The sequence below is a fragment of the Mauremys reevesii genome, linkage group 6, assembly GCF_016161935.1.
Source record: "Mauremys reevesii isolate NIE-2019 linkage group 6, ASM1616193v1, whole genome shotgun sequence".
NCBI lineage: Eukaryota > Metazoa > Chordata > Testudines > Geoemydidae > Mauremys > Mauremys reevesii.
In genome coordinates this window covers 3,111,344-3,136,397 of record NC_052628.1, presented here as the reverse complement: position 1 = coordinate 3,136,397, position 25,054 = coordinate 3,111,344, and the positions used below count along the sequence as shown (strand labels likewise).

Sequence of the window (25,054 nt, the reverse complement as noted above, 5' to 3'; positions counted from 1 at the left end):
CCCTCTACAGGCAGAGAGAGATGCCTCCTTCTGGCTTCCCTGCCTTCTTATCCGGCCCTGTTGCTCAGTTTGGGGCATGGCCCCAGCTGCAGCCACTTCCCCGATCAGCTTAGCTTTTCCCTGCCCCAGCCCTCTCCTGGGCTGTTTTACACCCTTCAGGGCAGGAGCAGGGTCCACCCCGCTACAGGGGGTGGCTGTGGGTCAGCATCATGCGCGGGGGGAACCCAGAACTGGATTGGCAAAGGCTGCCAAAGGGCATCGGCTCAGCTGGAGGGGGGAAGCCCAGGGCTAGACTAGCTGGAGAGTTATGGGTCAGAGCGAGGGGCATCGGCAGAGCCGAGATCCGTGGGTGGGATCGCGGGGCATCGGCACAGCCGAGATCCGTGGGTTGGGATTGTGGGGCAGCGGCAGAGCCGAGATCCGTGGGTGGGATCGCGGGGCATCGGCAGAGCCGAGATCCGTGGGTGGGATCGCGGGGCATCGGCAGAGCCGAGATCCGTGGGTTGGGATTGCGGGGCATCGGCAGAGCCGAGATCCGTGGGTGGGATCGCGGGGCATCGGCAGAGCCGAGATCCGTGGGTTGGGATCGCGGGGCAGCGGCAGAGCTGAGATCCGTGGGTTAGGATCGCGGGGCAGCGGCAGAGATGGGTCGGGGAGCCCGGGGCTGGGATAACAAGGGGGCTGCGGGGCAGAATTGAGAGGTGTTGGCCCAGGCCTTGCTCAGACTATCTGGCTCCCTGAGGCCCCCCTGGCCCCCCTTTGAGGAGCGCTGCAGTTGGTCACCAGCTTTAAAGAGACTCAGAAGATTCCCCAGAACTCAGGGCCACGGGGCAGGGGGGTTTCACTGCTGGAGCAGCTCAGGAACATGGATGGACTCACGCAGCGAAGGAAATTCCAGTCCAAGCTCCTGAGGTCCCAAAATGACCTGAAGCCGGCGCTCAGCTCAAGCCCCTTCCAGGGAGCATCTTGCAGCATCTTCCACCCCACCGAGGGCAGAGCTGGGAGAGCTCAGGCCTGGGGAAGAGGAGCTGGAGGCAGAGAAGGAGTCTGGTTCTGCAAGGCAGGGAGCACCCACCATTCCCACAACGGCAGACCAGGGAGGGTGTCGCCTCCCGAGAGAAATCGGCTGCTGGCTAAATCTCCCAGCAGAGGCAGCAGACGAGGCCTGATTCTCCCGCAGGCGATGAGGAGCCAGCTCTGGGTTCCAAGCCCGGGGGCAGGAGATGGGCTCTGTGCATTAACACACGTCTCCCTTTTGAGCTGGGAAGGTTGCAATTTCAACAACTCTGAAATCTCATCCAACGCCCTGTATTACACAGTTGGGCAGGCTCTTTGCATTACCGCATGCACCAAGGCCGATCTTTCACCGGGCCCTCTCCACACACGTTGCAGCCGTGACACATGGACCTGGGGACGTTCATGGGGAAAAACCATCACCCACAAATCATTTATTGGTAGGTAGCAAATTACTCCTGACAGGGAGAAGAACATTTACCCGCTCGGAGGCTCCAGCCAGCCCCCAGGAGACCAATTACATACTTGACAATAACACAGGTCTCATTAGAGAGTTGCAGGAAGTTTCTCTTGTGATAATTACAGAACTCACGAGAAAAAGCCAGAGCTACAGCAAGAACCGTCTGTCCGCATAGCAGCACCTTCCCCTGCGGCTGTCACAGCCCTGGGCAGCCGCGAATTAGCTCGACTTGCCGCGTAACTGCCATCACAGCACTGGCGTTCGAAGTGCCAGAGCCCCCGGGGCTCTCTCGAGCCTGGGATCCCGACTCTGCACCAGGTGCTTCTGAGGAAGATGCAAGACACCCCCTTCCCCAGCCCCTTATGGGATAAGCCGGCCCCAGGGGGATTCTCCTCCAACCCTGTTAGCTAGATGCTGGGTCATGCCCTGAGAGAGGAACATTCAGATCCATTGCAAAAGCTACTGGGATTTGTAAATCCTCAGGGTCCTCGCTCCAGCCATGTAAACGCCTGCTAAGCCCTCGGCCGCAGTGATATCTAGTGGCAGAGAGTCCCACAAGCTAACCCTGCATGGTGCTGCTTTGCAGTTCATTGACCAGCCCCTGCTCCGGGTGCCCTGGGGTGGGTGAATAGCCGAGCCGGGCCGGGCCTCCCTTCTCTCTCCCAGGCCTTACTTTGTATCTGGCACATCCTCTCTTCCTTATCCCCTCTCTAAAGTACCTGATCCCAGTCTGTCCAGGCTCCCTTCATCCTCCCCAGCCCCATAATCGTTCTCATCCCCTGCCTGTGACGCTGTGAGCTGGGGTGCCCAGGCTGGCAGCTTCCCAGGGAGGCCGCCCCATTGATTTCTAGAACGACAGCTGCATTTCTGTACGATTCGCCCCCCCATGCACTCAAACATCTCTGCATTCTTGACCCCGCTAAGCACATTAGGCCGCCCATAACGATGCATCGGACTTTCCCAAAGTCACGCGGTGAGTCAGCAACAGAGCCGGGCCCCCAATGCAAGGGCCGGGCTCCTGCGTGAACGCAGACCGTCTTTCCTCCCTGGAGCGTCTCCTCCCGAGGGCTGAGCCTAGCAGGGAAGCTCAGGGGCCTTGCAACACCCCTTCACTGGGGCTGGGGCAGGGCCCTGAGAAATAAATGGGACGATTAGATGCAGCAAGAGAAATAAAAGTGTGATTGCAGCAGGAACAGGCTGACTTCTAACAAGATACTGCGGACAGCACTCAGCCCCGCCAGGCCCAGCCGCTCCAGGCAGGGACTGGAGAAAAACGCTGCAGCCAAGCAGAGTGGCAGGAGACCTGGGGCTCAGCAGAGCGGGTGCAGGGGGAGTGGAGGGTGGGCCAGAGGGGGGAGCTAACAAGCGTCTCTCCCCTCTGGAAGACGTCCCTTCTGTAGCGTAGTACAGAGCCCCCTCCCACGCCTGGGGTGTCAGCAGTGCATGGACCCTAGCGCCGTGGGGGCAGGGGGTCAGCACAGCGCCTCCTATCAGCATGGGGCATCGGCCGTACAGAACCCCCTCCCACGCCTGGGGTACCAGCATGGACCCTAGTGCCGCTAGGGCAGGGGGGTCAGCACAGCGCCTCCTATCAGCGCCGGGGCATCGGCCGTACAGAGCCCCCTCCCACGCCTGGGGTGTCAGCAGTGCATGGACCCTAGCGCCACTAGGGCAGGGGGGTCAGCACAGCGCCTCCTATCAGCGCCGGGGCATCGGCCGTACAGAGCCCCCTCCCACGCCTGGGGTGTCAGCAGTGCATGGACCCTAGCGCCACTAGGGCAGGGGGGTCAGCACAGCGCCTCCTATCAGCACGGGGCATCGGCCGTACAGAGCCCCCTCCCACGCCTGGGGTGTCAGCAGTGCATGGACCCTAGCGCCACTAGGGCAGGGGGGTCAGCACAGCGCCTCCTATCAGCACGGGGCATCGGCCGTACAGTGCCCTTAGCAGCGCTGGGGAGACTGTCAGCATAGCGCCCCCTAGCAGGGAAGGGCAGCGCAGCGCCCCTAGTGCCCCCTAGCGCCGCGGGGGGGGAAGGTCAGCACAGCACCCCCTAGCGCCGCGGGGGGGGGAAGGGCAGCGCAGCGCCCCCTAGCGCTGCGGGGGGGGAGAGAAGGGCAACGCAGCGCCCCCTAGCGCCCCTGGGTCGGGTGGTCAATGCAGCACCCCCTAGCACCGCTGGGGGGGGAAGGGCAGCGCAGTGCCCCCTAGCGCCACGGAGGGGGGGAAGGGCAGCGCAGCACCCCCAGGTCAGGTGGTCAATGCAGCACCCCGTAGCACCACTGGGGGGGTGGGGGGGTCGGGCAGCGCAGCGCCCCCTAGCACCGCTGGGGGTGGGGGAAGGACAGCGCAGCACCCCCCAGCGCCCGTGGGGGAGGGAGAAGGGCAGCGCAGTGCCCCCTAGCGCTGCTGGGGGGGGAAGGGCAGCGCCCCCTAGCGCCACGGGGGGGGGGGGGGGGAGAAGGGCAGCACAGCGCCCCCTAGCGCCCGTGGGGGAGGGAGAAGAAGGGGTGGCGATTGTCAGCCCAGCACACACACGCTGCCAGCAGCAGCAGGACAGAGAACGTGACAGGTCGTGAGGAGGGGGCTCCCGGGACGCTACAGCCAATGGCCGCGAGAGGGGCTGGTACCTGCTGCGTCCTCACCCACAGCCGCCATGGTGCTGGGGACGGCATCACCCCCATGGCATTGTCTCCACCCCACCCCCACTTCTTCAAAGGCTGCGGCTGTCCCCCCGTCCCCAAGCCCAGGGACGGAGGCTGGTCCGGCGCTAAGGCCACAGGGAAGGAGACGAGGGTTTACACCTCACTCAGCCTGAGACACGGGTCAGTCACTGCGGCCATTCTGTGCCTCAGTTTACCCATCTGCAAATAGGGATTGGCTCACTGGAAGGGCGGAGGATGGGGAAGGTTTAACGCATGGACATTGCTGGAGGGAGACAAGTTGGCAGCAGTAATGGGGGGGGGGCGCCGTGATCAGAGCAGCAGGGGCTGCCGAAACACCCAGCCTTGGCCATGTGGGCTCAGCCAGACAGGCCCTGCAGGATTCCCTGACTGCACCTCCCATGCGGGGCCGGGTCCTGCCACCGGCAGGGCTGCGGGGCCGGGGACACAGCACGAGAGCAACCAAACGAGAGCGCTCTTCGTACACCCCAGAGGGAGATGGCTCCGGGGGGCACCGCACCTGCTGGCTGCCTCCCCCCAGGCGGGGAGACACGTACAGGCCCCACCCCGCAGCCCCCGACACTCCGGGCCAGAGCCTCGGCTGGCACAGATCCATGGAGAGCTCCGGGGAGGTGCAGCGGCTGAGATCTGGCCGCAGAGCTGCAAGCCAGCATGAGGCAGCCTTGCTTCGGTTTTAAGGTTTATTGAAGCGAGTGAAAAGCCAAGCGCCCACAGGCGGCACCGCGGAGCAGCCGCTGGCCCTGGCACACGACAGCAGGGGGGCGGCAGGGCAAAGGGTGGGAGTGAGGGGCCAAACCTCATCAGACATGAGGCTCTCTGAGCCCAGCAGTGGGGCAGGGGCTGGCACTGGGATTGGCATGTGGGGGGCTGGAACTGGGGGCATCAAAGACTTAAAAAAATCTACAGAGAATTTGTCCCTCAGCAGCAGTCACAGGGACGCACAGGGCCAGGGACTCTGGACCGCTCCCTGCCACAGAACCGGGCCCCTCGCTGATGCACATGGGGGCCAGGAGCCCACAGGGTACTGGGTGACACACGTCACTCCCGGAGCCCCCCCAGAGCACCCTTTCAATGTATGCCACAGCGCCCCCCGCTGCTGACACAGCAGGCTGGCACCAGCTCTCCACTCGCTGCAGCCCGGGAGCTCCCATGGGGTGACAGCCCCCCGAGACCCCGCTCTGAGGCTGTGGGGAGCTCGCTCACCCCAGGAGCCAGGGCCCTCCAGCGAGCGCACGGGGGATAGGATGGGAAGCCCGTGGGCCCTGCACTGGCTGCTTCTCTACAGGGGGGAGACTCGGATGCCTTCTGAGACCTGCAGCACCTTCCAAGTGGCTCACAAGTGACACGAGTTTGCAGGTCTCAGCCTCGCCCTGAGTGGTGACTGCCATTGCCCCCAAAGCGGCCTGTCCTAGAGACTCCACCGAGCTCTGCCCACCAGCCCCTCCAGCTGCAGAGGAGACCCCCCAGCTCAATTCCCACTGGTCACCAGAACAAGGTAACCGAGCGCCAGCATGCGGCCGGTGCCCCCCTCTGCAATGTGCCAGCTCCCCTCCTGGTGCGACGCAGCTCGTCACGCCGCCTCCCGCGGCCTCCCCCTGTGATGCTCCTCGGGCAGCGCCCTCAGGCGCTCGGCGGCCTGCGGGGAGAGAGAGCAGGGCTGAGACTCTGCCCAGAGAGCCAGGGGCACCCAGACCCCAGGCGGCTGACGGGCAGAGAAACTGGGGCCTGATTCCTGCACTTCAGGAGCGTGGCCTCTTGGGGGCACCGAACCCCTACGCCACAGCCCACCCTTTGGGGGGGGGGGAACTCCCAGCCTGCAGCCCTGCCCCTGCCCCCGCCCCCGGGTACCCTCCCCACAGAGCCCACCCCTGAGATCACCCCCCTCCCCGGTGCCCAGCCCAGCCCTGCCCCACTAAGCTCGCTCCTGAGATCAACCCCCACGCCCCGTGTTCAGCCCAGCCCCACGGAGCCCGCTCCAGAGATCATCCCCGCCCCGGTGTCCAGCCCAGCCCCACGGAGCCCGCTCCTGAGATCATCCCCCCCGCGGTGTCCAGCCCAGCCCCATGGAGCCCGCTCCTGAGATCATCCCCCCCCCCGGTGTCCAGCCCAGCCCCATGGAGCCCGCTCCTGAGATCATCCCCGGTGTCCAGCCCAGCCCCACGGAGCCCGCTCCTGAGATCATCCCCGGTGTCCCGCCCAGCCCCATGGAGCCCGCTCCTGATTACATCCCCCCCCCCGGTGTCCAGCCCAGCCCCATGGAGCCCGCTCCTGAGATCATCCCCCCCCGGTGTCCAGCCCAGCCCCACGGAGCCCGCTCCTGAGATCACCGTGCCCCCAGTCCAGGGCTCCTGCGCTCACCTGCTCTGGCGTCAGGTCCCGCTGAGCCTGTGCCAGCATCTCGTAGCCCACCATGAACTTGCGGACAGCGGCCGAGCGGAGGAGGGGCGGGTAGTAGTGGGCGTGAAGCTGCCAGTGCCCACAGTCTGCTCCCAAGTGAGGCCCCGTGGGGGCACCTGCCAGACACAAGCCCCCCAATGATTCCAGGTACCGGTCACAGGACTGAGACTCTGCTCACGTGGCCTCCGAGCGGCCACCGTGACCGGCTAGGGCTGGACTTGAACCGACGACCCCACGTGCCAGTCCCCTGAGCCACCCGGTGCCCCGACTCGCCCCCCCCGTGCCAGCCCCCTGAGCCCCCCCGTGCCCAGCCCCCTGAGCCACCCGGTGCCCCGACTCGCCCCCCCCGTGCCCAGTCCCCTGAGCCACCCGGTGCCCCGACTCCCCCGCCCGTACCCCCCCCAGCCACGTACCCCGCCAGCCCCCTGAGCCACCCCGTGCCCCGACTCCCCCCCCAGCCACATACCATGCCAGCCCCCTGAGCCACCCGGTGCCCCAACTCCCCCCCCATACCCCCAGCCACGTACCACGCCAGCCCGAGCCACCCCGTGCCCCGACTCGCCCCGCACCCCCAGCCACATACCATGCCAGCCCCTGAGCCACCCCGTGCCCTGACTCCCCCTCCCCATGCCCGCCCCGTGCCTCCCCAGCCACGTACCATGCCAGCCCCCTGAGCCACCCGGTGCCCCGACTCGCCCCCTCCCCATGCCCCCCCAGCCACGTACCATGCCACCCCATGGAGTAGGGGAAGGAAACCTCAAAGAGGTTGTCGTACTTGGTGAGGAGCCTTTTCATGATGGAGGCCAGACCTGCAACACAGGGCCAGCGAGTGGTCGGTCACCAGCCCTAACCCAACGCGCTCCCAAGCCCTCGGCCCGCGGGGGGGCACAGATAACAGGAGGGTCCTTGGCGCAGACGGGGAGAAAAGCACAAAAACTCTGCCCTGGATGGCAGCTGGGCCCGGGCAGAATCTCACTCCCCGCCTGCGAGGCAGCTCAGTGCCCGGGCAGCGAGCCAGTCAGCAGAGACTTGCTCTCCAGAGCTCATGTCCCAAGCCAGAGCTCACATCAGTCCGACTTCTCAGCCTGGGCACCCATCCCGGGGCAGGGCCAGTTTGGGTCGCAGCTCTGAAGGGAGCTACTATGGAAACTAGGGGCCTTGCCCTTATGGATCACAGTGGGTGTTGACTCTGGAACCTAATGACAGCGCGAACACCAATGCCATTAACTACTTCACTGCGGGTCAGAGCTTGCAAGGGAGAAGAGGGATCGTGTCACCGATTGGTTGAATACAGAGGGCGCTTCATTCTGGCCCTGCTTGGGAAGGGAACGCTGCTCATCTTCCCTTCCCACCCACCAACCTAACCCCTGGTTCAAACTGCTCCCGCGCCTCTGGGTAGAGCCCAAACCACCCCCCTCCTCTGCAGAGCCACTCCTTCCCAAGTGCCTCTGGGACGGGGGAGCTGCCCTGAGGTTAACCCCTTGTTCGCTGGGGGCCAGGCAGTGCCCCTGCCCCATCCCAGTGTTTTCCCAGATTCCAAGGCCAGATTGTGATCATCTCGTCTGCCCTCCCGTGGAACACAAGCCTGGAACTGCCCCATAATAATCCCTACAGCAGATATTTTGGAAAAATACCCAGTTTCGATTTTAAAATGGTCAGTGATGGAGAATCTATCACAACCCTGGGTAAACTGTTCTAATGGTTAATTGCGCTCACTTAAATATTTACACCTTGATTTCCAGTCTGAATTTGTCAACTTCAACTTCCAGCCATTGATCGTGTTCGACTTTCCTCTGCTGGACTGAAGAGCCCACTGTTAAATATCTGCTCCCCGTGTAGGTACCTATAGACTATAATCAAGTCACCCCATAACCTTCTCTCTGTTAAGCTAAACAGACTGAGCTCCATGAGTCTCTCACTGTAAGGCAGGTTTTCCAACCCTTTAATTTTTCTCATGGCTCTTCTCTGACCTCTCTGCAATTTATCAGCCTCCTTCTTGGATTGTGGGCACAGGATTCCCACAGCGGTGGCCCCAGTGCCAAATACAGATGTAAAATTACTTCTCTGTTCCTACTTGAGATTCCCATTCATGCCTCCCAGGCTCGCGTTAGCTCGTTTGGCCACGGCATCGCACTGGGAGCTCATATTCAACTGATTATCCACCATCAACCCCCAATCTTTTTTAGCATCGCTGCTTCCCAGGATAGAGTCCCATACCCTGTAAGCACGGCCTCCGTTCTTTGTTCCCCGATGGATTCATTTCTATTTAGCCCTATTGAAACGTAAGCAGATTGTTTGCTCGATCCAGATGGCTCTGTATCAGCGACCTGCCCGCTTCGTTATTCACCTCTACCCCCATCTGACACATCTGCAAACCTCCCAGAGCCCCGGGACCTGGTAGGGAGAGCTTGTGCCTTGCACAGAGCCACCTGCCCTCAGCACAGCGTCAGGCTCCCCCACCTCCGGGTCTAATGGGCTGAACACAGGGCAGGCAGGCAGGGACGCCAAGCCCTCACTCCTCACCAGCGAGTTGGGACATGGGACACACCAGCCCAAGCAAGCAAGCCCTGGAAGCTTCCTTCGTGGCCATGGCACACGCAGAGGGGACAAGCATGGGGGACTCAGCCTCCCAGCAGCCCCACATCCTGAGCCCAGCTCCACACAGAGCACCCCTAGCTGCTGCCTTTGAGACGCTGGAGAACACAGTAATGCTCCGGTCCCTTTATGAATGCAAAACACGACCCACTGCAGGCACATCTGCCTGAGTCTGCGGACAGCCTGAAACAAGAGCTCTGAGATGTGCAAGCTATCCCCAATCAGCTCAATGGGGTGTTCACTCTGAAGCAGGATGATGATGTTACATGTTCATATGATTGACTACTTCATTGCTGATCCGAGCGCACAAGAAAGGAGAGGGTTGCATTGTGCAGATTTTTGTAACAGGCTATAAACACGCTCTCATTCAGGCATCAAAAGTGGGTACAGCTTGACTTCCCACCCTCACATCCGACCCCCACATTTGCGGGGCTGAAAGCAATTTACAAACCCTGACATCTCACAGCTGCCTGCCAGGTAGGGCAGCATCATTACCCCTATTCTACAGATGGGGAAACTGAGGCAAGAAACGCTAGCGCTCCTTGCCTGGTGTCAGAGCCAGGAAAAGAACCCAGAGATCTGGCTGCTGGTGTTAGGCACTGTGCCATTCTCTGATCCCTTGTTCTGCTGGATTTTGTGGTGAAGGATGGGCCAGTGGGCCAATCAGTGGGACAGTTTTAGTCAAAGCCCCCCTCTCACCCCCCAGCTGATGGGTGGGCAGGTGGGCGAGCAGGGGGAGGGGGGGGCAGACATTCTCCCCCCCCCAGGGCTCTCCCCCCCCCATCCATGGGGCAGGGGTGGGTGCAGGCAGCAGCCGGCTCCAGAGCAGAGCATGCAGCTGGGGCGGAGACCGGGGCAGCCACTTACTGTCTCTCTCGCTGTCGCTGAGCTCCTGGAGGCGGCAGACGTGACGGCGGGGCAGGAGCAGGGTCTGGAACGGCCACACAGCCCAATAGGGGACCACCACCAGCCAGTGCGCGTTCTCCACCACCAGCCGCTCCTGCAGGGGACAGCGCTCTGCGCTGAGGGGCTGCACGGCTAGGACCGCCAGCCTTGCCAGGCAGGGTCAAGCCAGGGGCACGACCCAGGGGTGCCCCCAGGCCCAGGCCTCTGCCCCGCGAGCTAGGGCAGATCTCCCTGCTGGCAGCAGTGGCAGGCGCACCTCGCTGCAAGAGGGTCTCAGCACACACCGAGCTCTCTGAGCCCTACCGCCGGGGGAAGCTACTCTTAGGAGAAGGGGCCTTGCTTAAAAGGAGGCCAGACCTGGTCCCAGCAGGATCTGGAGCTGGTCCCCTCCCCGCTGCCTCTTGCGTGAGCCCAAAGGGAGCCAATGCCCCCGCCCGCAGGCCCTACCTTCCTCTGGGCCTCCAGCCGGGCGTACTCCAGCAACAAGGGCACGCCGTGCTCCTGGAGGTGCTGCCGCTGCGTCCGGTCCTCCAGCCGGGCTTCGTTGGGGAGGAAGTTACTGGCCCAGACCTGGGGGGGAAGGGGAGCAGCTGAGACACAGCGTGAAGCAATGGGGCGGTTCTGCAGGGTGCTCCATGCAGCGGGCGCCAGTGGGCACAGCAGAGACCCCCAGCTGTGGTGCCAGAGCGCCACCTGCCTGCAAGAACGGGGCTGAGCACCTGGTGCCGTTACTTCCCTACTCCCTCCCCGTGTCCGGCAGAGTCCCCTCCCTGCCCCTGTGAGCCTCCCTGCCCCTCCTGGCCCGACAGGCAGACGGGCGCGTCTCAGCAGGGGACCGAGCCCAGCTCTTCCCCCACCACCCAGCTGCCCCATCTCCAGGGCCCATCCCCTCCCTGGCCTCACAGCCACCAAGGGAGCCAGTCAGCACGTGCCCTGATGGTGGGTTCTGCAAGGTGGAGACCCACCAACCCCCGCCACAGCCATCGGGTGGGCCCGACAACATCCCCATGGCACAACCGGGGGTGGGGGAACAGCTGGGTGGTCTCAGAACAGCCCCTCCCCCAGGCCTTCAATCCATGTCATTTAGATGCCTCGAGTGATGATGCTCCCGCCCAGCGGGCAGGACAGGGACCATTCCCCAGCCTGACCCCGCTCACCGCAGGGATGTTTTCCTGCCACCAGCCTCAACTTCCTCCCTCTAAATCTCAGCCGGTCCCTCTGCGCTGCCCCCTAGGATCTCCCAGAAACCAGAGTCAGATGTTGGGGCCACAGCGACCGCTGGGATCTGTTCAGACCAACTGCATGACCCAGGCTAGAGAGCCCCCCCCAGAGATTCCCCACGCCCAGCCCAAGAGCATGTGAGGAGCTGGAGTGGAAATCTGAGCGGGAGACCCCAACTCTCCATTGGAAGCACCCCCCCGGCTCACCACCCACTCCTCCAGACTGGTGCCTTGTTTCCAGTTCGTATGTCTGGCCTCAGCTTCCAGCCCCTGGAACTCGTTCTGCCTTGATTCAGATGAGAGAGGCTCTCCCGCGTAGGCACTCGCAGCCCCCGAGCCAGCCAGCCCGTATCCTTCCCTGGGATAAGGCTGAGCTCTGCAGGTGTCTGTTTGCACCTTCCTGTGACCGCGACGGGCCCCATACTCGGCCATTCCTGGAGGTCTGTGTGACTGACGCTCCTTGAGCTGTCACGCAGCCAAGCCTGGCAGATTCCCTCTGCTCGTCTCCTCCCGATCCCCTCTAATCGGCCCCCTTGATCAGTGGCTCTTCCCTGGCCTCCCTCCAGCTCATCACCGGGTAAGAAGAAGCCAAGCCCTGAACAAGCTCCGCAGCCCGAGCCCCGAGCCCCCCAGTGCCTTTCTCAGCATTTCGCCTGAGTCAGTGGACTCGGCCCGTCTGACAATGGGAGATCTGCGAGCTGGGTCCAGCCCCTCGGGACTGGGTGGCTCCTGCACCGGAGACAGAAAAGCTGCCCCCATTCCGTGACCCTTTCTACGCCGACTGCCCGTTGCCGTAGCCTCCAGGGGGTGCCCGACACCCACCTGTGCTGAACTGCAGCCGGCCAGAGCTGCAGGGAGCATCTCAGCAGCCCAGCATGAACCCTGCTTGGGGGCTGTAACCAGGGAGATTTCTATGCGCACAGAGGGGCTCAAGGTGGGATCTTTAGACGCCGTTTGCCAGGCCGGGCTGCAGTGGACACCTGACCAGCAACAGGGCCCCAAGGCCTCCTGCCCATGGAGGACTGAGGGCACCAGGAGCAGACGGCAGCAGACCCTACAGCGGTTAAGGTGTTTCCCTGGGCACTCTCTCCCCTCTAGGGAGCTGGCATCACCACTCCTCACGGGGAGACTCCACTGGCTCCCTGTGCAGGTGCAGATGGCACATCCCTCACCCCCGGAGAGTCACCAGGATGGAGCTCCAGAAGTCTCTCCCCACACAGCTAGCGTGGGGCTGGGTTCCCAGCTCCACAGGGAGGGCCGAGGCAGAAGGTGGCACCAGTGGGCTAGCAGTGGGCCCCCCTAGGGAGGTGTGGGGGGCAGGGAAGCCCACCCTGCCCCTGCAATAGCCAGCAGGGCTGACGCTAGCCAGAGCCGGAGGGACAGCTTTGGAAGCTAAAAGGTCTCTCGCTCCCAGCTGTATCCCAAGGCCGGAGGCCTCAGCAGCTCTCTGGGAGCACCAGGCAGGATTGCTTCCCATGCTCCCAAGAGGAAGGTACAATCCCCCCCTCAAACAGCTCTAGCATTCGGCAGCGGCCTCCCAGCACCAAGCAGAGCCTGGAACGGCCAGGAGAAGAAGCCATTTGCAGGTTTATGCTGCCACCTGATGGTGAAATTGTGATCTACAGCCACACGGGGCAGCTCCCGTATCAACGAGGGAAGGTTGAGGTTAAACAGCTGAAAATATATAATGAGCGTCATGGTGCTGTGTAAATGCACTGTCACGTTTCCCAGACTAGAAAAGGCCGAGGTGGGGGGAGGAGGGAAGCGAGTTGCTCTCAATGAGAAAAGTATTTTTTGAAGATGAACAGCAAAGAGGTTTCAGATTTTTACAAGGTATCTGGTCTCCCCTCAGTTTGCTTTCAACCAGCAATCGTGCGAACTTCCAGGGTTTCATCACTGTAGGGTCCCGCGCAGTGGCTATGAAGTTCTATTAACTCCTTTCTAGTTACCGCTACAGCCGCCTGCCCCCGCCGCCAAACAAACCAGGGCGAATCGGGAGTGTTTTGTGGGAGGAGAACACAACCCGTGGCCACAGACGAGGCCAGATCTCCAGCTGGCCCGAAGAGGCGTGCCCCTCTGAAGTCAAGATCGACACCGGGTAGGGATCAACTCACAAAAAGTTACCTGGGCATCCAGACAGTTTAGGAGGAACAAATGGGAAGGTGCATTTATGGGCCACCCAATCTTAGTGGACCCCCATTGGGTCAGGGTTAAGCAGCTCCAGTATCGGAAGGAACAGAGAGGACTGTACTGGTGAGATTAGGGTGGTCCCTCGGCTGGGCTGTCAGCGCCTGGGACCAAGGAGTGAGGGAATCCCGAGTTCGGTGACGCTGGCCCTCTCCTCTTCGCCCTGCCCTGGTCTGGACAGGGAGACGGCACTGGTCAGTTTCACCGCCCCCAGGGTGCACTGAACTAGCTTGGTGCTGTCACCTCCGGCTCTCAGCGCAAGAGAGAGACCGAACCAGAACCTGGTCAGGAAAGTGACGGCACCACCTGACACGATGCTCAGCCCATCACCCCATGCGGGAGGCAGGTCCCTGGGCAGAGGAGCTGGGGGTGAGGTCAAACCTCCACCAGCCCAACTGCAGAGTCGGGGCCTAGATGATGGACTTGATTGCCCAGTGAGAACAGACCTGACACGAGGCACTGGGAGGAGGCAAGGAGGCAGACATGGGTTAGGAATCAGACTCCGTGGCTAGCCCTGCGTTGCTGTCTGGGCAGCTCAGATGTCGGGAGGAGGAGTTTTAAACACTCCTGCAGGAGCGATCTGAACACTGCAAAGCTGGGGGCTCTGCCCGCAAGGCTCAGAGTCGCTTTTCAGAGAAGATCAAGGGAGGAGCAGGAGGGTGCCAGGACACCCCTTCCCCTCCCCATAACACAACCCACCCACCCCCGTCCATGGTGCAGTCCCTGGTGTGCGAGCAGCCAGCTCCCTTACCTGGCAGTGAGGGTGAGGGTTGGAGCAGCCCATCATGGCCCCTTTGTTCTCAAATATCTGCAGAGAGAAGGGAAAAGAAGCTCTCGGGACTATCCTAATGTCAGCTGGCGGCAGCTGCTGGCAAGGAAGCACAGCGTAGCAGTTGGAGCGCTGCCCTGAGAATCCGGCCTCCACAGTTCTATTCCCTCCTCTACCACTGAACGGCCTTTGCAAGTCGCTCACCCAGTCTGTGCCTCAGTTTCCCTATCAACACTTGGGGGGTGATACTGACCGGGCTCTGGGCGGAGCGGTTCAACGCACAGATGTAGCGAGATGCTGAGACCCCGGGTGGACAGGGAGGGAGGCCGGCCAAGCTCAGTGGGGGCACTGCAGAATCCCTTTGCAGCTCTAGATCAGACTCTTCCACACGGGCAGAGGAGGGTTCTCTCTCCTTAGGCCCTGGAAGTGCACATGGCCAATGGAGAGGGGAGCCCCGAGTGCGTCTCTGGGCCAAAGGCAGTGGTCTAGCAGCACGGAGAAAGCCTCAGGCTGTGAGCGAGGGGGCGCAGGGACCCGGGCACCAGTGAATCAGTGAGGACCCGGAGGAATGGGAGGAAGGCGGGTCTGGCTCTCCAAACCGTTAGGCACGACGGCCAGACGGCAGCACCACTCTGGCTGGGATACAAAGCTGGTGACGCCGCAGACACTCTGCCCAGCGCAGACCATCGGGGGCAGGTGGGGAACGGCAGGGGCAGGCGAGGGGCACAACACGCCCGCTACCATTCTGTGCTTCTAGAGGCTCTCAGCAGCGCCCGGCGCTGCAGCAGCGTTAATGGATTCGGCCTCACAACCGAATTGGTTATCCTCCCAATTTTACAGGTCTGGAAACTGAGGCACAGAGCCGGCACACAGGTGAGCCAGTGGACTGAACCCAGGAATCCTGGCTCCCAAGTGCTCTGTGCTCACTGCTAGAGCCCACGCAACGGCAACAGCGCCCCCGGCTACGCAGAGCCTCACCCCAAGTTGGAGGGAAGTTATTCAGAAACTAACCCCCAGCAGCAAGTGGAAAGCAGCGACTGCCACTCAGAGACAGACACATCCGGGCACATCGCAGCCTGCGGCACGGTGTGAGGAGCTGGCAGCCGTCTGATCCCCCCCACACCTGTGTGCACGTGCCTGGAGCCTGCACTCCCCTCACCCACCCCTAGAGGGTGCAATGCATCTACGGGGGTTGGGGGGAGCCTGCCGCTGCCCATGCTGCACCCCTACAGGGCCTTTGCCCACCGCTGCACTGGGGGTGTGGGTGTGGCACTCACCTGCACCCAGGGATAAGAAGCGCCCAGCTCCACCGTGAGCTCCGCCCACTTGTCAATCACTGCCCGGATCTCTGCCAGCGACATGAGCGGCAGTGTCAGGTCAGACCAAGGATGGAAGCACATGACCTTGCTGCGAGGCGGGAGGGAGGGAGAGACGGCTGTGAGTGCACAAGCCCTGGAGGGGGGGGTGTCTCCCCCTCACTACCCCCCCCAGCTTCCCAGACCCCCCCAGGAGGGCTGCAGGGCATTGACCTTTGCAGTGCCAGCAACCCAGTCCCACACCAAGCGCTCACTGCAGCTGGCACTCAGCCCGCAGCCCCAGCCAGGGCAGAGTCAGCAGAGAGGCCATGGAGACAGAGCTCCCCCACCACCGCCGCCTGGGATGGCCCCAACACTGCCCGGCACGAAGACAGGTCTCCGGCCCCTTTCACAGCTCCCCCAGGTTCCTACACACCCAGAACAGCGGGTCTGACCCAAAGCGATGGAGACGCTGGGCTGTTTGCCAGTGTGTCTATGGGGCCCCAGCAACCGTGACTGCGCTCGGCCTCGCAAGCCCACGTCCCCCCCGCCCCCTGGGAGCAGCAAGTAGGGCAGCAGCACTGCCCCTATTTCACAGGGCCCAGAGAGGGCACGTGACTTGCCCAGGGTCACCAGCAGGTCAGTGGCAGAGCCAGAGCTACAACCTGGGAGCCAGCAAGGGGCTGCAGGTGAAGGAAATAGCTTCCAATGCCCTGCAACGTTAACCCCCCGGGGACATTGCCGCCGTGTCATTCCCCTGCCAGGACCCAGCTGGAGGGGACAGGGGACGGGAGACGTGCTCAGCAGGGAACCAAAGCCAAAGGCAAGAAAAGCGCCCATACAGACCGCCCCCTCCGCAAGCGTCCCAAGGCTGCGTGCCGCGTGCCTCCCCTTCCAATCCAAAGCCAGGAGCCAGGCAGCGTGGGGGCAGGGGCCGGCTAGAAACCCTACCCAGCTGCAGGGCCCCAGAGCAGCCGCAGGGATAACACTGCTCCCTCATTCGGCTCCAGCGCCGCGGTTGGGATTAGGCCCCTAAGGGATAAATGGCCTCAGCCGAGGCCTCTAGGCTTCATTTACCAAACTCCTCGGGCGGATGCAGCTCGGAACAAGGGGTGGCTGCAGGCATCTGGGGAAGGAGAGAGAGGAATGAGCCACAGACTGACGGCAAGTGGGGACAGTGGGGGGGCAGGGATGAGCAGCACCAGCCCTGAACTAGCGCGGCGCCAGCATTACCTGCCCAGCTCCACTGACGCCCCCGTCCCGACCCGCAGCCTCCCCTGCTCCACCAGCCCAGAACTCCCCCTGCGCATCTAGCTCTGCCGCTGCCCCCCGTCCCGACCCGCAGCCTCCCCTGCTCCGCCAGCCCAGAACTCCCCCTGCGCATCCGGGCTCTCGGGGCAGGTGAGCCCCACAGGGGGCGTTCCCGGGCTGGCCGCAGGGGCAGGGCTCTCGGGGCAGGTGAGCCCCACAGGGGGTGGTACCAGGTTCCCGGGCTGGCCGCAGGGGCCGGGCTCTCGGGGCAGGTGAGCACCACGAGGGGTGGTACCAGGTTCCCAGGCTGGCCGCAGGGGCAGGGCTCTCGGGGCAGGTGAGCCCCACAGGGGGTGGTACCAAGTTCCCGGGCTGGCCGCAGGGGCCGGGCTCTCAGGGCAGGTGAGCACCACGAGGGGTGGTACCAGGTTCCCAGGCTGGCCGCAGGGGCAGGGCTCTCGGGGCAGGTGAGCACCACAAGGGGTGGTACCAGGTTCCCAGGCTGGCCGCAGGGGCTGGGCTCTCGGGGCAGGTGAGCACCACGAGGGGTGGTACCAGGTTCCCTGGCTGGCCGCAGGGGCAGGGCTCTCGGGGCAGGTGAGCCCCACAGGGGGTGGTACCAGGTTCCCAGGCTGGCCGCAGGGGCAGGGCTCTCGGGGCAGGTGAGCACCACGAGGGGTGGTACCAGGTTCCCAGGCTGGCTGCAGGGGCCGGGCTCTCGGGGCAGGTGAGCACCACGAGGGGTGGTACCAGGTTCCCAGGCTGGCCGCAGGGGCAGGGCTCTCGGGGCAGGTGAGCACCACGAGGGGTGGTACCAGGTTCCCGGGCTGGCTGCAGGGGCAGGGCTCTCGGGGCAGGTGAGCACCACGAGGGGTGGTACCAGGTTCCCGGGCTGGCTGCAGGGGCTGGTTCTCGGGGCAGGTGAGCACCACGAGGGGTGGTACCAGGTTCCCAGGCTGGCCGCAGGGGCCGGGCTCTCGGGGCAGGTGAGCACCACGAGGGGTGGTACCAGGTTCCCAGGCTGGCCGCAGGGGCAGGGCTCTGGGCAGGTGAGCACCACGAGGGGTGGTACCAGGTTCCCGGGCTGGCCGCAGGGGCAGGGCTCTCGGGGCAGGTGAGCCCCACGAGGGGTGGTACCAGGTTCCCGGGCTGGCCGCAGGGGCAGGGCTCTCGGGGCAGGTGAGCCCCACAGGGGGTGGTACCAGGTTCCCAGGCTGGCCGCAGGGGCAGGGCTCTCGGGGCAGGTGAGCACCACGAGGGGTGGTACCAGGTTCCCGGGCTGGCTGCAGGGGCAGGGCTCTCGGGGCAGGTGAGCCCCACAGGGGGTGGTACCAGGTTCCCAGGCTGGCCGCAGGGGCAGGGCTCTCGGGGCAGGTGAGCACCACGAGGGGTGGTACCAGGTTCCCTGGCTGGCCGCAGGGGCTGGGCTCTCTGGGCAGGTGAGCCCCACCTGGGTCGTTCCCGGGCTGGCCGCAGGGGCAGGGCTCTCGGGGCAGGTGAGCACCACAGGGGGTGGTACCAGGTTCCCGGGCTGGCCGCAGGGGCTAGGCTCTCGGGGCAGGTGAGCACCACAAGGGGTGGTACCAGGTTCCCAGGCTGGCCGCAGGGGCTGGGCTCTCGGGGCAGGTGAGCACCACAAGGGGTGGTACCAGGTTCCCAGGCTGGCCGCAGGGGCAGGGCTCTCGGGGCAGGTGAGCCCCACAGGGGGTGGTACCAGGTTCCCAGGCTGGCCGCAGGGGCTGGGCTCTCAGGGCAGATGAGCCCCACAGGGGGTGGTACCAGGTTCCCAGGCTGGCTGCAGGGGCAGGGCTCTCGGGGCAGGTGAGCCCCACAGGGGGTGGTACCAGGTTCCTGGGCTGGCCGCAGGGGCAGGGCTCTCGGGGCAGGTGAGCCCCACAGGGGGTGGTACCAGGTTCCCGGGCTGGCTGCAGGGGCAGGGCTCTCGGGGCAGGTGAGCACCACGAGGGGTGGTACCAGGTTCCCGGGCTGGCCGCAGGGGCAGGGCTCTCGGGGCAGGTGAGCCCCACAGGGGGTGGTACCAGGTTCCCGGGCTGGCCGCAGGGGCAGGGCTCTCGGGGCAGGTGAGCCCCACAGGGGGTGGTACCAGGTTCCCGGGCTGGCCGCAGGGGCAGGGCTCTCGGGGCAGGTGAGCACCACGAGGGGTGGTACCAGGTTCCCGGGCTGGCTGCAGGGGCAGGGCTCTCGGGGCAGGTGAGCACCACGAGGGGTGGTACCAGGTTCCCGGGCTGGCCGCAGGGGCTGGTTCTCGGGGCAGGTGAGCCCCACAGGGGGTGGTACCAGGTTCCCGGGCTGGCTGCAGGGGCCGGGCTCTCGGGGCAGGTGAGCCCCACAGGGGGTGGTACCAGGTTCCCAGGCTGGCCGCAGGGGCAGGGCTCTCGGGGCAGGTGAGCACCACGAGGGGTGGTACCAGGTTCCCGGGCTGGCTGCAGGGGCAGGGCTCTCGGGGCAGGTGAGCCCCACAGGGGGTGGTACCAGGTTCCCAGGCTGGCCGCAGGGGCTGGGCTCTCGGGGTCAGGCCCTGCGGCGTTCCCCCAGGCTGGGGGGGGGGGGGGGGGGGGGGGGGGCAGTGCCCTGCGGGGCGTTCCCAGGCTGGCTGCAGGGCAGGGCTCGGGGCCGGGGAGCCCCACAGGGGGTGGTACCAGGTTCCCAGGCTGGCCGCAGGGGCCGGGCTCTCGGGGCAGGTGAGCCCCACAGGGGGCGTTCCCGGGCTGGCCGCAGGGGCCGGGCTCTCAGGGCAGGTGAGCACCACGAGGGGTGGTACCAGGTTCCCGGGCTGGCCGCAGGGGCCGGGCTCTCGGGGCAGGTGAGCCCCACAGGGGGTGGTACCAGGTTCCCAGGCTGGCCGCAGGGGCCGGGCTCTCGGGGCAGGTGAGCCCCACAGGGGGTGGTACCAGGTTCCCGGGCTGGCTGCAGGGGCCGGGCTCTCGGGGCAGGGGAGCCCCACGGGGGGAGGTACCAGGTTCCCGGGCTGGCCGCAGGGGCAGGGCTCGGGCAGGTGAGCCCCACAGGGGTGGTACCAGGTTCCGGGCTGGCAGGTGAGCCCCACAGGGGGTGGTACCAGGTTCCCGGGCTGGCCGCAGGGGCCGGGCTCTCGGGGCAGGTGAGCCCCACAGGGGGTGGTACCAGGTTCCCAGGCTGGCCGCAGGGGCCGGGCTCTCGGGGCAGGTGAGCCCCACAGGGGGCGTTCCCGGGCTGGCCGCAGGGGCCGGGCTCTCAGGGCAGGTGAGCACCACGAGGGGTGGTACCAGGTTCCCGGGCTGGCTGCAGGGGCAGGGCTCTCGGGGCAGGTGAGCCCCACAGGGGTCATTACCGGGTTCCGGGGCGTCCGGCTGCAGTGCTGGGAAGTCATTGTCAAAGACAAAGGTGCTCGTGTACTGCGGATTGACCTTTACCAAGAGAACGAGAGGCGGGTTACAAGGACAGGGGAGAAGGCACCCAGAGCCCCGAGTCCGCACCCCACCGGAGCTGTGGGTATCCTAACCCACAGCCCTGGCACACCCACAGCTCACAGGCGTGGAGCCCCAGCCTGCCACGCCCCACTGTCCAGCAGAGCCATGCACGGGGGCGGGGGGGGGGTGCCCAGAATGCACTGCAGCGAGGTACGCCCCTCCAGAGGGGACTTCCTGCTGCCTCAGGGGACCCCCTCCTTTGCTCCCCATATGCGCTTGGGGCAGGGAGAGGGATCCCATGGAAGTCGGGGGGGGAGGGCCTGCACCCTTCCCTCTGCACACGGGACCTGTTTCCCCCGCCCCCTCCGTGAATCCAGGAGCAGAGGAGCTGAGCTCAGGACTGGGCCTGGCACTTGGCCTTTCCGGGCTCCCCGGTGCCGCTCGGTGCGGCCCAGAGGCCCCCAGAGATCAGCACGGAGGGTCCCGGGCCAGCAAGGGGCTCACTAGAGAGGTGCCCGCTAGACCCTCTGACCAACGCCTGGGAGGCCTTGCCAGGCTCCTCAGAGGGGCTAGGACCCCCCCATCCCCGCCACACACACACACACACACACACTCCAGGCAATCTATGGGCCCGGCACCGCCCAAGCCCTGCTGGCCTTGACAAGGGGCTCCCAGCAGGGGCCTGAGGGCGACGCTCTCCGCAGGAATCCCTGGCTCTCGGGAGATGGTGGCGTGGGGAGGAAGAGAGATGACCAGCCACAAACCACGGGGAAATGCAGAGAGCTACAGGGGATGGATAAACTGGGCACCACCCTGCCCCAGATTGGTGCCCCCAGCCTGTTTCCAGGGCTTCGGCTGAGCAATGGGGCTTCCCTTGGGAAGGAAAGGCTCCACGTCCCAGCTCCATGCCCCTGAGCCACCTGGCCTGGGGGACGTGCCAGTCTCCACAGATGGGGATTTACACACATCGAAGAACACACCGAGATTCCAACACGCTTGACGGGGATCTGCCAGCAGCCTAACGAGCTCTCTTCTGGGGGGTCAGCCACCGCAACGGCGACGCTACTGCACATCGACGCTCACGGCTGCCCCACTGAGATGATGCCAGGTGTGGAGTCTAGTAGGTCAGGGCTGGGAACCAGGACTCCTGGGTTCTAGTCCCAGCCTTGGGAGCGGAGTGGGGTTTAGTGGGTGGCAGGGGCTGGGAGCCAGGACTCCTGGGTTCTAGTCCCAGCCTTGGGAGCGGAGCGGAGTGGGGTTTAGTGGGTGGCAGGGGCTGGGAGCCAGGACTCCTGGGTTCTAGTCCCAGCCTTGGGAGCGGAGTGGGGTTTAGTGGGTGGCAGGGGCTGGGAGCCAGGACTCTTGGGTTCTAGTCCCAGCTCTGCCACAGATTTTCTGCATGACCCAGGACGAGTCACTCCCACTCTCGGCCCCTAGCTGTTAACCCCGCTAGCGATACCCTTCTCCTGCACACAGGCACAGCTCCATTCACTGGTGTTCACTTGCTGGCAGGTCCCCAAGGGCCCTGACCTCCCGGGCGCAGTACCTCCCCGTTGGCTCGCACTGCTCCAGGGCACAGCGGGTTGGACAGGTCACAGCGAGGGACGTCCTCTTGCGGGGGTTTCTCCACCTGCCCCTGCCAGGGACGCCTCATCCGGTGGGCGGACACCAGCACCCAGTCATCCCGCAGGGGGTTATAGCGGACGTGCTGGTGCTCTGGGGAGAGGAAGGGAACAGAGACGTGACTGCGGCGGAACCTGCTGGGCTGGGAAATGCTCTTCTAAGGGGCCATCGCCTCCACCCAGAAACACCTGCAGCTAAAGTAACTGATCCGAATACGTCTGTGCTGCACATCGCCACGGCCCAGACACCGATCCAACCCGCATAGGCAGATGGGGAGGTGTCGAGGGTAACACCTGCCAGAGAAGCAGAGCAACCTACTTCCAGCCGCTGAGAAGAGGGACTGCACTGGGATTCCTGACCCCGGGCCCCCTCTGGGACTCCATGTTTCACAGCCCCTGGCTAGTAGACGTCAGATCAGTCCCACCCACGACTACTCCACCCTCATTCTCCTGAGAAGTGTGGGGGGGCGGAAGCTGGGTGCGGGTTTGATTCCAGATCTTGCTCCCAGCCAACTGTCCCAGCAGGGCTGCTGCTCAGAGCTCTCTCCAGCAGCCCTGGGCGGGATGTAGCTCCTGGCATCACAGGGCTCTGAACTGTTTTATTACAAGTAGGGACCTATGTCACGGAGTTGGGGGAGACAAGGCCCTGCACCCCCGGCTTCCTGCGATTCACCAGGACTCTTGGCCAGCCAGTAAAGCAGAAGGTTTATTTAGACGACTGGAACACAGTCCAAGACAGATCTTGCAGGTACAGACAACAGCATCCTCCCCACCCCCAGTTAGGTCCATCTTGGGGTCCCAGGGGCACCACAGCCCCACTGGGGAGTCAGAGCCCCATCTGGGCTCCCCTCCATTACACCAGCCAGCTCTTGAAACTAACTCCCTCCAGCGTCTCTCACCCAGCCTCTCCCCGGCTCCTCCCCCAGCCTTTGTCCAGTTTCCCCCGGGGCAGAGGTGTCACCTGGCCTCCAACCCCCCTCCTGGGTTCTCGTGTTACCTGCTCAGGTATCCTCCCTCAAGGCTAGTCTCCCATCCCCCAACGCAGACTGTCCCAGCCAAACTCCCCTGCAACCTTCCCAGGCCAACACTCCTCACTCAGCATTCAAAGACCACATACAACCTACCATTCACGGCCTTGAAAAACGTATGAAATCTGGTCTTTTGTGGGCTTTTACCCTATAGTATACAGATTTCACAGGGGAAACCAGCATCTCTCAGATTGGGGGTCCTGACTCAAATGGGAGTTGAGGGGGAGGGTGTCACAAGGTTATTTTAGGGGGGTTGCGGTATTGCCATCCTTACTTCTGCACTGACTTCAGAGCTGGGCAGTTGGAGAGCAAGGGCTGTTGGTTGGGTGCCCAGCTCTGAAGGCAGCACCCTGCCAGCAGCAGCGCAGAAGTAAAGGTGACAATACCATACCACGAGAAATTACAAACCTCATTTCCCCCTACTGTTACTCACACCTTCTTGTCAAGGTTTGAAACGGGCCACTCTCATTACCACTACACAAGTGATTTTTCCTCCCTTGGTATTCTACTGTTAATTGAATTGTCCCGTTAGACTGACTCCCCCCCCCCCCCCCAACCTAGTAAGGCAACTCCCATCTTTTCATGTACTGTGTATATATACACACACACCTGCTACTGGATTGTCCACTCCATGTATCTAATGAAGTGGGTTCTAGCCCACGAAAGCTTATGCCCAAGTAAATCTGTTCGTCTCTAAGGTACCACAAGGACTCCTCATTATTTTTGCTGATACAGATTAACAAGGCTACCACTCTGAAACCTAATACCACACCTGCCATCCTTAGCTGCAGTCTTCAGAGCTGGGCTCCCAGCCAGCAGCCGCTGTTCTCCAGCTGCCCAGCTCAGAAGGCAGAGCTGCCAGCAGCAGCCCAGAAGTGAGGGTAGCAGTACTGCAAACCCCCCCACAATAACCGTGTGGAGCCCGCACCCCACAACTTCTTTTTGGGTCAGGACCCCTACAATTACCACACTGAAATTTCAGATTTAAATAGCTGAAATCATGAAATTATTTTTAAGATCTTATGACCATGAAATGGACCGTGAATTGGGCAGGGCCCTAATTGTCGCCAGCAATTTCCTTCCAAGCCCAGCCATGTTTGGTTCTAAAAGCCCCAGCTTCCAAAATCAGGTGAGAACACGAGACCCTTCGCTTTCATTTGAGAAAAACAAGGAAGGTTTCAGTCCTCCCAGCTGTGGGGAAAAGCTGGCTATGTGACACCTCCGCAGCTCAAAATCCAGAAAGACCCTACAATGTATTAGTTTTAATATTGCACGATGTTGGGGGCCTGATTCATGAAGGTCTGGTGCTAGGGATGCAGAGAACAATTGCAGTGGAACTATCCAGAGCCGGGCTAGTTTCACTCTACTGCTGCAACCCGTGGGGTGCCTGAGGGATAGGGCTGGCCCACAGAGGGTCCCATGTGGGGCGGAGGAGGGAGGGCTCTTGGCAGGCCCTGAAGCAGTCTCCCCCTTTGGAGGGGCCTCACTCCTGTTAGTCTCACAGCCCCTCCGCTCCACACGCAGGACCTCATGTGTTAAGGGGGGAATAAAACCCTTCCCCATTGCTGTTCAGTGAGCGAGGTTGGAAAACAGACCGGGCAGAGGGGGGGCCTGGGCACTGCGGGGCAATGGGATGGGGGTGCAGGAGGCAAGGCTGGGGAGACGGGATGTCATCCCTGGGGCGGGGGAGTGAAGGGGAATGAGTTGGGGACAGGTACTTGGGGGCGGGGTGCCAGGGCACTGGGGGTGGGACACGCGGGGAACACGGGGCGCGATGGGGACCGGGCACTGGGGGGCACGGGGGCGGGCCGAGCTCCCTCCTACCGCTGGGCTGGAAGGGCCCGGCCGCCGGCCCCGAACTCTCGGACTCCGAAGCCGCCTCCATCCAGCCGCCGCCGCCGGCCGCCGCTTCCCGTCCCGTGACCGCGCAGCAACAGGGGCGGCTCCAGAAAGGGACACCCCGGCCATGCGGCGCGCGAGCCCGCCCCGCCCCGCCCCTTCTACGGGGCCTGTCACCGCCCCGCCTGTCACTGCGGGACAGCGCCCGCTCGGCCCCGCCCCGCCTGCGCGCTCGGCCCCGCCCCACCTGTCACTCCGGGACAGCTCCCGCTTGGCCCCGCCCCCGCCTGCCCGCTCGGCCCCGCCCCCACCGGTCACTGCGGAAAGCTCACGCTTGGCCCCGCCCCATTCCGTAGCGCTGCGGGCTGCGATTGGCCGG

General features: G+C 63.9%; 1 protein-coding gene across 1 annotated transcript; it reads right to left on the bottom strand.

Annotated features, from left to right (window-relative positions):
• Positions 1 to 4,822: 4,822 nt before the first annotated feature.
• Positions 4,823 to 24,792, bottom strand: GALT (galactose-1-phosphate uridylyltransferase). The gene is made up of 11 exons (XM_039545832.1): positions 24,661 to 24,792; positions 21,733 to 21,902; positions 20,108 to 20,183; positions 16,603 to 16,651; positions 15,508 to 15,637; positions 14,213 to 14,269; positions 10,502 to 10,624; positions 10,016 to 10,148; positions 7,279 to 7,362; positions 6,515 to 6,669; positions 4,823 to 5,792 (listed from the first exon to the last, which is right to left on the bottom strand). The coding sequence occupies exons 1-11, from the start codon at positions 24,719 to 24,721 to the stop codon at positions 5,727 to 5,729; spliced, it is 1,104 nt and encodes a 367-aa protein (XP_039401766.1). The 5' UTR covers positions 24,722 to 24,792; the 3' UTR covers positions 4,823 to 5,726.
• Positions 24,793 to 25,054: the final 262 nt, after the last annotated feature.